The sequence below is a fragment of the Macrobrachium rosenbergii genome, chromosome 47, assembly GCF_040412425.1.
Source record: "Macrobrachium rosenbergii isolate ZJJX-2024 chromosome 47, ASM4041242v1, whole genome shotgun sequence".
NCBI classification, from domain to species: domain Eukaryota; kingdom Metazoa; phylum Arthropoda; class Malacostraca; order Decapoda; family Palaemonidae; genus Macrobrachium; species Macrobrachium rosenbergii.
The window spans coordinates 41,872,407-41,882,406 of NC_089787.1; the positions used below are offsets into that span (position 1 = coordinate 41,872,407).

The 10,000-nt window shown below is 37.8% G+C and overlaps 1 protein-coding gene across 1 annotated transcript in view; it reads left to right on the forward strand.

The window, feature by feature from the left end:
* LOC136830808 (uncharacterized) overlaps positions 1-3,393 on the forward strand; it is an 8,479-nt gene extending 5,086 nt beyond the window's left edge. Inside the window, exons 2-3 of the mRNA XM_067090734.1 lie at positions 1-766; positions 1,786-3,393. The exon at positions 1-766 is cut by the window's left edge and continues 114 nt beyond it. Of these exons, the coding sequence (XP_066946835.1) occupies positions 1-766; positions 1,786-2,351 (1,332 nt within the window). The 3' untranslated portion in view covers positions 2,352-3,393. The remainder of the gene's footprint in view (positions 767-1,785) is intronic.
* The last annotated feature ends 6,607 nt before the right edge of the window (positions 3,394-10,000 follow it).

Sequence of the window (10,000 nt, forward strand, 5' to 3'; positions counted from 1 at the left end):
CGACCGACGAGCGACGATCATGCCCTGTCGAAAACGGCCGAACACGCTCAATTCCTGAGTCCCGATGTCGAGTACGAAGTTCATGTTCACGACTACCCATACAAGCACCAAACGCCTCAGCTGTACAAGAACAGCATGGTAGACCTCCTGAAGTACCTGGAGAAACAGTTCCATTTCATCAGGGTCGTTGATAAGGACGAAGCTCTGGCGACTGACGTCTTAGACGAGTCGTGGAATGAATGGCTGGCCTACATACAGCAGATCATGCCCATCCTCAGCAAGTTCAAGGTTGACGCCAGCGAAATAGAAGACCCTGCAACTGACGAGCCGAATTCCATCTGGCAAAATATGTGGGAGGCCATGCTGAAGAGAGTTTCCGTCAAGGAGGAGGACTCTACGGATGTCGATGGCGATGGGGAAGGAGAAAACGACATCGACGTTTATTATACGTCGGTGAAGGTTGATCCTTTGGGGAAGTTAGCAGGCATGGCCTTCAACGCCATTAAACAATACTCAGGGTACGACGCCCTCAGCAAATGGTGGCATACCACGAAGAAGGAGTTCCAGAAGTACATCACCAACCCGGAAGAGGTTATTTTCCCAGAAGGAGACGAAGAAGAGGAGGAACCTGATAAGGAAGGCGGCGGCGGAGGCGGGGGTGTCGTTGCCTTTCCCCTCCCAGCGGGCGTCCTCTCCCTCTCGAAGTTTGATCCTGTCTCGCTGGGAGTCAACGCAATTCTCTTCATCATCTGGCATTCCATCTTCTGTAAGTTACCTTTGGAGAGAGGCTGCTTCTGTCTGTTGAGTGTGAGTGCCAGCCTGTCCGTTGCGTTTCTGTGTATCGGTGCAGTTTCCTACGCTTGTTTTTACCAGCTTATCATCATCCGTTATAACAAACTGAAATAACATTTGCATTGGTAAGACTAATGAATTCGTGTAGAATGCCTCATGACAGTTACTTACTATTATTTCCATATAATTATGAATTATGAATACTTAGGGGCTTCACACTCGTACCCATTTGTTATAGACCAGATATTTCTCTCATAACATTTTTCTCCGAAACCTGTCATGGTGCACCGCTTACAGCTTGTTTGCACCACGAATTTTAGGTAGTAGCCTACCAAAGGTCCTCCTCTGTAGATTTTATTCAGTCCTCACCTGCCATTTTGCTTTTCATTCACACCATTCAGTCTCTTTCTACTTTGCTGTTCAGCTTCTTTCACCATCCCTTGACCTAGTTATCATCTTCCATTCTAGAAACATTTGAGTCACTATTCTTCTTAAAGTACTTCTAAATGATAACGGCAGTTTTACTTACCGGCAATTGAGATACATAATTCAACTCATATCCTCTTATCTAATACAGCTATATCTGTATTTGTGTGTGTGTGTGTGTGTGTGTGTGTATGGCGTGTATGATGAAGTGTAAAATTGTAAATGAATAAACACAGATTTCTTTTGGGCCAACACTTGCTACTGATGGCAACACAATCGACTGAGTCTAATCCGCGTGTGTTCGATGCACAGTAAGGAGCACACGTCTTTCAGATTTTACTTTTATTTTGAGAAGATGATTAGAAATCCTTGTTTCTGCCATGTGTGGGACTTTACAAACAGTTATCAAAAGTCTGATCGATTTTTTTTTTCAGTTTCAAAGGGAATGGAGTCATTTTGTATAGCTCTTCATCTTTCAGAATTTTCAGCTGATTTGAAATTTATTTATTTATTTATTTTATTTTATTTTTATTTATTATTATTATTTTTTTTTTATTTCCTTCCCAGGGGGTGTATACCTACCTAACTCCGGAGTGGAAAACCTCTTCTACGATTATGATTACAGTGAGTATGATGAAGCTGCTGCCAATGCCACTGATGCAGCGGCAGCAGATGAAGAAGGTGAAGATGAAGGTGAAGGTGAAGGCGAAGGCGAAGGCGAAGGTGAAGGAGAAGGTGAAGGCGAAGGTGAAGGTGACGCAGCAGCTGGTGAAGGTGATGCAGCAGCTGATGAAGGTGATGCAGCTGCTGGGGATGCACCACCTGCTGAAGGAGACGCGCCACCCGCTGAAGGAGACGCGCCACCTGCTGAAGGAGACGGGGGAGACGGCTCTAGAGTTGACTCTTACAGCTCTTACGGCTACCCAGAATACAACGATTACCAGGACCATGCCCAAAGCTGGGACAACAGTCACTTCGCAGTGTTTTCCAGCAAGACTGGAAGAGCTCCGCAAAGCGGCTATCATTACAGTCATTATGGTAGCGTTCCTCAGCGTCCTGCCTACCACGATGGCAGCAGCTCCTACAGTCACAGAGCGTACCGACCTCGCGTCAGCAGATATGGAGGGAAGTGAAATGACGCTGCATTCGAGTCTTGCACACAGAACGGTGGGTTCTGCCAGAGGATGTGCAGAGATTCACTGAACGCATTGCTTTTATTAGTCATGAATAATTTTGTCTGAAGGACTACCTGTGATGAACTAGGTTAAGGAATGACATCTCATTCATTGTCTCGTGGTAAGTTAAAAAAAAAATTTGTCATGCAAATATAAAAAGACAAACTCATCATATTTAAAACCAATGAGTTGAAACGAAGCGAAGATTAGATTGGAAAAATTAGGACGACGTTGGAGTACATTTTTATAAGAACAATTTTTATCTTTTTTATTATTTTCTTGAAGAACTGCTGCACAGACCCAAATCTTTGGCTCCTTTCATTCAGTGACCCATGAAAGTCAGTCTAGAGATTTGCCCTGAAAATTATCTTGTTCTCTCATCAGGTAAGCTATACTGAGATCGATTTTTTTTTTTTTTTAATTTGGTGCTTATAAGTATAGATACCCAAGGAATATTATTTCTAGTATAGTAAATACACACAGAGCTTTGCTTGCGAAATATGCAAATAACCTTTTGGAAAACATCAAACATAGCATATGTCATAGAGATCGTTAAAATAAGTCCGTATATTAGATGCACGAACTTTCCACCTATTGTTCCAGTATGATGCATTAATTGAGTTCCCGCTAATTTGTAGTTAAAATAGTACGCGATTCGTTCATTTTACATTAAAGTACTTGCTTGTCCTAAGCCCTCCAGCCCAATTCCATTTCTCTAATTGTTTTTCCAATGGAAGGAAGCTGATTCATTCATCGTTCATTCATTATCAATGGCCATATTTTTCGTATCCGTAATGTCTTTGAAGTTCTGTTTCCATTTTGTCTTTCCAGTTTTGTTTATATTTTGTCTTTGAAGTTTGTTTCCATTTTGTCTGTGAAGTTTTGTTCTCTATTATCTGTGAAGTATGTTACCTTGCACACGTGAAGATTTCCTAGCATGACATTGTTTAACAGTACATAGAAATGGCATTATATATTTCCAGTAAAATTGATGAATATGTTGGGAGTTTCTTTTGCCTTTCTTCCTGCATCCTCTATTTTCTTCTTGCTTCTTTCATTAAAACAATCATTGGACTTTTCCTAGATAGTGACCCCTAACGGTTTTCGGGGTTCGTTATCTAGGACTAATATTTCTTGGGGGTCGTTATCTTTATGATAATTATAGTCTTTTGTTTATGTTTTGACGGTAATCCCCAACGGACTTGTACGAAACACGCCGCAAAGGTGGGTACATACCGGGTTAAACCCTTAGGGGTCACTATCTAGGAAAGATCCCAATCATTTGCATAATCCTAAACGGTCATTCACTCTCAAAACAAGAGTCTATAGACTTGCTAAACTTGCAATCAGTTCGACAGGTTTGAGTAGGGATGGTATTAAATGATACCAAAATCTTAGTCTGGAAAACTTACGTCCTAAAACAAATGAAACTAACCGTGGTTTTGTATACTTGACGTAAGCAGGGAATTATGTATCTAGTGACTTAGGCGAATATAGTGACTTAAGCGAATATGGTGGCCATAACAAGTTTTTAAAAAGGACATGGGGCAAGCACCAACAACCCCCCACCTCCAGCAAAGAACAGAGAGGCTAACATTTTCTTACACCACCCTCTCTAAGTAATAGAGCACCAACCATATGAAAGGTGTATATATATATATATGTATATATATATATATATATATATATATATATGTATGTATATATATACACACACATATATACACACATGTCACACACATGTATGTTTGCATACACACACACACATATATATATATATATATATATATATTTTTTTTCAGTATTATCAGTATGTTCTTATGATAAAGCCTGTACAAATATATCTGCACGTGTGCATTCCTCTGTACTTATATATATATATATATATATATATATATATATATATATATATATATATATATATATATATATATATATATGCACATGTAAGTTATGGCAAATAAAGGAGACATCGGAATTTTGAAAAGCCAGATACTTATAGGTACGTCCCTAAAAGTCATAAATTCTAGTTGCGATGATGTGAAAAGGTACTCTTTGATTTTAGTTTTATAAGTTATATATTTAGACTCACTTTTGCCGTGTCTTAGTTAGTTCGTACAATACACGGTGCTGCTGTTAAGTGGGGCAGCTTCAAGGAATTATTTTACAAGCTATATTGTTATAAGAAAGGTTATTTTCTTTTTTTACCAGACTTAGCCTTTAATTCCTTGCCTTACCCTAATTCATAAATGACCTTTCTCTCTCTCTCTCTCTCTCTCTCTCTCTCTCTCTCTCTCTCTCTCTCTCTCTCTCTCTCTCTCTCTCTCTCTCTCTCTTCTTAGGAGCACAAAGATCATGAGGTTTAGCATTATTTTTTAGTCATTTCTTCTTGTCAAAATTGCAAAAATAGTCATGTAGTTGATGAGACTCGTCGTATTACATGTATAACTTCAACATTTTAAATCATAGCTAAAACAATACGAATTTAACAAATTAAGGAAAAACAAATACATATCTGGCACAAGGAGTTCTCCAACGCTAAAATTTGGCCGAAGACAATCAAAATTATCCTTCCTAATTAGTCCTTGAAGTAATTGAAAACTTTTGTTTGTTTCAAACTTAGGCATTCAACCAATTTACTCGTAGCTGTCTGCCTCAAATGCTATCTTAATTTTTCGTATGTCCTTCTACGGAGATAAAAGTTTACGATAATATTTATTCCGACAAAAATATTGCGTGTAAAAGGTTCTTATGAATAAGGCAGCATAAAATGAGCATACAATTCTAGATTATATTCAGCAACTCTTTTCGTTCAGAGATCAAGATTTCTAAAAGTCGAGGCCTCTTGTGCTTCTGGAAGCACTCGCCTCTATTATGCAAACATGGAATGCGAATGCCATTGACTCTGAATGCGAAAATGTTGTAACTTTTCTTTTGCCTTGTCTGTTCTGTGCTTATAGGGCATCTGAAAGGACTACTTCCTGCAATTCCAGTTTTATTTGTAATAACCCTGTCTTTGTCTTACGTTTACTGATACTCATTTCTTGCTTTCGTTCTTTCTTTCTTTTTTTCTTTAAATCTTCAGCTGAAAACCTTGATGGAATTCCAAGTTTCTTTATACTTGCGCCGTCTTTATCTTATATTTACTGATACTCATTTCTTTCTTTTTTCTCTCTCTTTCCTTCTTTCTCTCTTTACCATAAATCTTCAGCTGAAAAATGGACAGGATCAACAGACTATAAACCCCAGAGCAGCGCAACTACTGGACCACATAAGTAAAAAGTTAAGTATATCTTAGTTTAACCAGACCACTGAGCTGGTTAACAGCTCTCCTAGGGCTGGCCCGAAGGATTAGACTTATTTTACGTGTCTAAGAACCAACTGGTTACCTAGCAACGGAACCTACAGCTTATTGTGGAATCCGAACCACATTATGACGAGAAATTAATTTCTATCACCAGAAATAAATTCCTCCAATTCTCCATTGGCCGATCGGAGAGTCGAACGCTGGGCCAACAGCGTGCTAGCCGAAAGCTCTACCCACCCCTCCAATGAAGAACCACAGAAGTAAACCAAATGTATATTCAGAGGGCTCCAAAGGAAAATCAGCCCGCGGAGAGAGACAAGTTTTAGGAAAAGATGAGAAATAAATAAGTGTGAGGGAACAGAGAATAAAACGACGCACCTGAAATTCAGGAGACGTCAGCAGAGAGCAGGAGTGGGTTTGCTCCTCGCTTCAATATTTAGGGATCCGCCACATTTTAGTTGTAGCCAAGATGAAACTCCCAGCAAACTGAGTAGTATGTTGTTTTTATTGCTCTCCACCATTATTGCAGGTTGGGTTATATTGCAACGATGTTAGGTAAGATTAGTAAAGTTATGTTAGGAAAAATAATAATTTTAAAAATAGGAAAACAAGAATTTAATAGATAATTAACCTTTACACATTTTTCATGCACAATTCTGTGACGTTTCATTGTTTTTGGAGTTTCCGCGCTATGCACCAGAGGTCGTCTGATGGTAATGTTTTCACCCACGCCTTTGAGCCTGTGTGTGCGTGTGTACGTTTTTGTCTGTGCATTAACAAAATATTTCGAAAAGGGACGGAGGAATTTTACTGAAATTTTTTTAGAACATTCACTGGATTACCCAAAGCGTGCGGAAAACTTTTGGTGGGTATCGATAAGATTTTAATTATTAAAGCTTATTTCACTTTCCATTCCCTAAGGCTTTGTTGAAGAACCGATTTTCGATTTTGAATTATTATCAATACCAAGTATATTTTTCTTATTAAAATGAAATTTGTTACTAGATGCCCTAGTTGAATATACATTTGGTTCCCTTGTGTGGTCCATTATAGTTACACTGCTCGTCTCACAAATGGAAAATTTAGATTCGATCCCTGGTCCTGGCATTTAAGCTCACCGCCGTGACCTTTGTTGACCTAGGTAGTCAACGATTTACCTGATAGTTAAGTGACTGGTGGGTCAGAACTGCGGAAGTAAGGGACATGAGCTCGGCAACCTTAACCCACAACGCTTGTCGAGATTCGGAAGGCTAACCCCTCTGGAGCTAACTCCCCCTAAATGAAAAAGAAATACATGTATGTATGTATATATATATATATATATATATATATATATATATATATATATATATATATATATATATATATATATATATATATATATATATATATATATATATATATATATATATATATGTATATATATATATATATATATATATATATATATATATATATATATATATGAATATATGGTTGCAACATTCAAATAGTGTTTTATAGGACTTTTTATCTTCATATATATATGCATATATATATATGTATATATATATATATGTATATATGTATATATATATATATATATATATATATGTGTATGTGTGTGTGTGTGTGTGTGTGTGTGTGTTTGTGTGTGTATGTGTGTAAGGGGAATTTACTGCTCGATGCACGTTTGCCGGATCCGAGCACCCACACCCTGAGGATCAATGCCCTGTGGTACTCCCAGGGTTGATATAAGATGCCTCCCTGCTGTAAATGGGTACCAGTGTTTGCTAAGGTCAAGAAGAGAAGACAGCCAGCAACCTCACCCCTAAAGACTTATTGAAAAGGGGAAAGTTTTACTCATCGGGAATTGGAATACATAGTTATTTTTGTAAGAATGTTTCTAAATGTTTTCCTATACTGAAGTTAAATGCAAAGTTGTTTTTACAAAAATGAGGTTAAATGTAAATATATAATCCTTAAGTCAGAAAAAATTTCACTGCGCTAACGAAAGGAAACATTTTTACCGCACAGGAAAGAGCTGCAACGGCATGTATCATTTTCGTGAAAATCTAAATTTATAGGCTCCATATCATCACCGACAAGTCCAGGGAAATAGAAGAGAGAGAGAGAGAGAGAGAGAGAGAGAGAGAGAGAGAGAGAGAGAGAGAGAGAGAGGAGAGAGAGAGAAAAGCGGAAAAGGTGGGGCGAACCTGGTTTTTTTTTTTACGCCATCCCGAACTTTCGAGTTCACTTCACCTATAGGCCAAAGGGGTTTGGAATGTTACACACCCATAGGAACATAAACACACACACACACACACACACACATATATATATACATATATATACATATACATATATTACATTTTATATATATTTTTTTATATTTATATATAATATATATATATATATATATATATATATATACTTTATATAATATGTATTTATTTTTATAATTATATATAATATATATATATATACTGTATATATATATATATATATATATATATATATATATATATATATATATATATATATATATATATATATATATATATATATATATATATATATATATATATATATATATATGTATAAATCTGTTACTAAGAATTGGCATGGACGATTTTTAAGATAACATCAACCTTAAATAATTTTCATAGAAGAGAATACTTAATGGAATACTTAATACCTAATTTCATACATTTGATCCAAAACAAAATATTCCTGCAGAAAAATAAAATACCAAAGTTTAATGGGAGGCACGTGGTGTATACGGTTAGAGATGGTCAAAGATGGCAACATCCAAAGAGAAACTAATAAGAACACGTAAAAACGCCCCCAAGTTTCTTCGGCGCAATCCAGTTTTCTGTACAGCCACTACAGCGTATAATCAAGGCCACCGAAAATAGATCTATCTTTCGGTGGTCTTGGTATCATGCTGAATGAGCCGCGGCCCATGAAACTTTACCCACCGTCCGGTGGTGGCATGTTCTATATCGTTGCCAGACGCACCATTATGGTTAATTTTAACCTTAAATAAATAAAAACTGCTGAGGCTAGAGGGCAGCAATTTGGTATGTTTGATGACTGGAGGGTGGATAATCAACATACTAATTTGCAGCCCTCTAGCCTCAATAGTTTTTAATATCTGAGGGCGGACAGAAAAAGTGCGGACGGACAGACAAAGCCGGCACAATAGTTTCTTTGCAGAAAACTAAAAGTCGGGGCGGAATTCTTACTAGAGCTGATGTAAGCCAAGCCGCAAGAACTACGCCGTAGATTAAGTTGATTCATTTTTTTGTTTGCTGTTAACTTTATGCAGGCGAATTCCGACACGGAGATTCATCAGCCACTGGAAATATTCAACATTCCAAAATAGGAAAGTCCCTGTCAGAGATGACCAAGTTCCTCAAGAGAAACTCATATATCTCGCAAAGGCCACACCCACGTTTACAGAACCAGGCGAAGCCAAGCCGTTTTCCCAAAACAAGTTACGATTTAGATCCGTGCTCGCATAGTGAGAGCTACGAAGGATTTCATTTCAGCGTTTTCAGCAACAAACTTGGAGCTTTCAAGGAAAACGAGACGGGGGAAATTGAGCATATCTTTCAGCACTAAGAGTGCTAGACCGTGTCTTTTCAAGTATAAATTCTGTTAATTTTTGTTTTTAGTGAATGATTTGAGAAGGCTGAACATAAGTTGCATGTGTAAACAGAGAAGAAACTGAAAATTTGTGAAATATCGAGTATAAGATTAACTGGGATTGAAAGGATCCTAGAGAAAGTTGTCGATGGCAGCCATGAATACAGTGAGATGAAGACAGCGCCTGGAACAAGAGGGGTTGTCGAAACCCCTTGACCTTGAAGGCGAGCATTGCATATGAGGGAAAATTATTAGCCACTAACACCGAAAACCTAAGAACCCGGTTACAAAACTCATAAACCCAAACATACTTAGTCAGACTTCTTGTCAGACTTTCACAAACGTCACCATCATTTATGGCAACAAGAGCTTCAGCAAAGCTCGTCCTGAGAATGAAGCAGTGAATGAATGTGACATATCTAACATACATACTCGGTGTTCATGAGTGTTTACGACAGTTGCCTTCCCGCAAACAAGCCAGGGCTGCATTCCCGAGTGAGGTGGAAGGCTCCGTTAACATCCGTTGTACCTTTGTTGCCCTTACAACGGCAGTTGTTCAACTGTGGAGCAGGATATGGGACTGGCCTCATCCGATAATGCTTGTTACGAACTGGGGAGTTATCAGTTTTGTAGGGGAAGATAGATAAACATATATATAAATATATATATA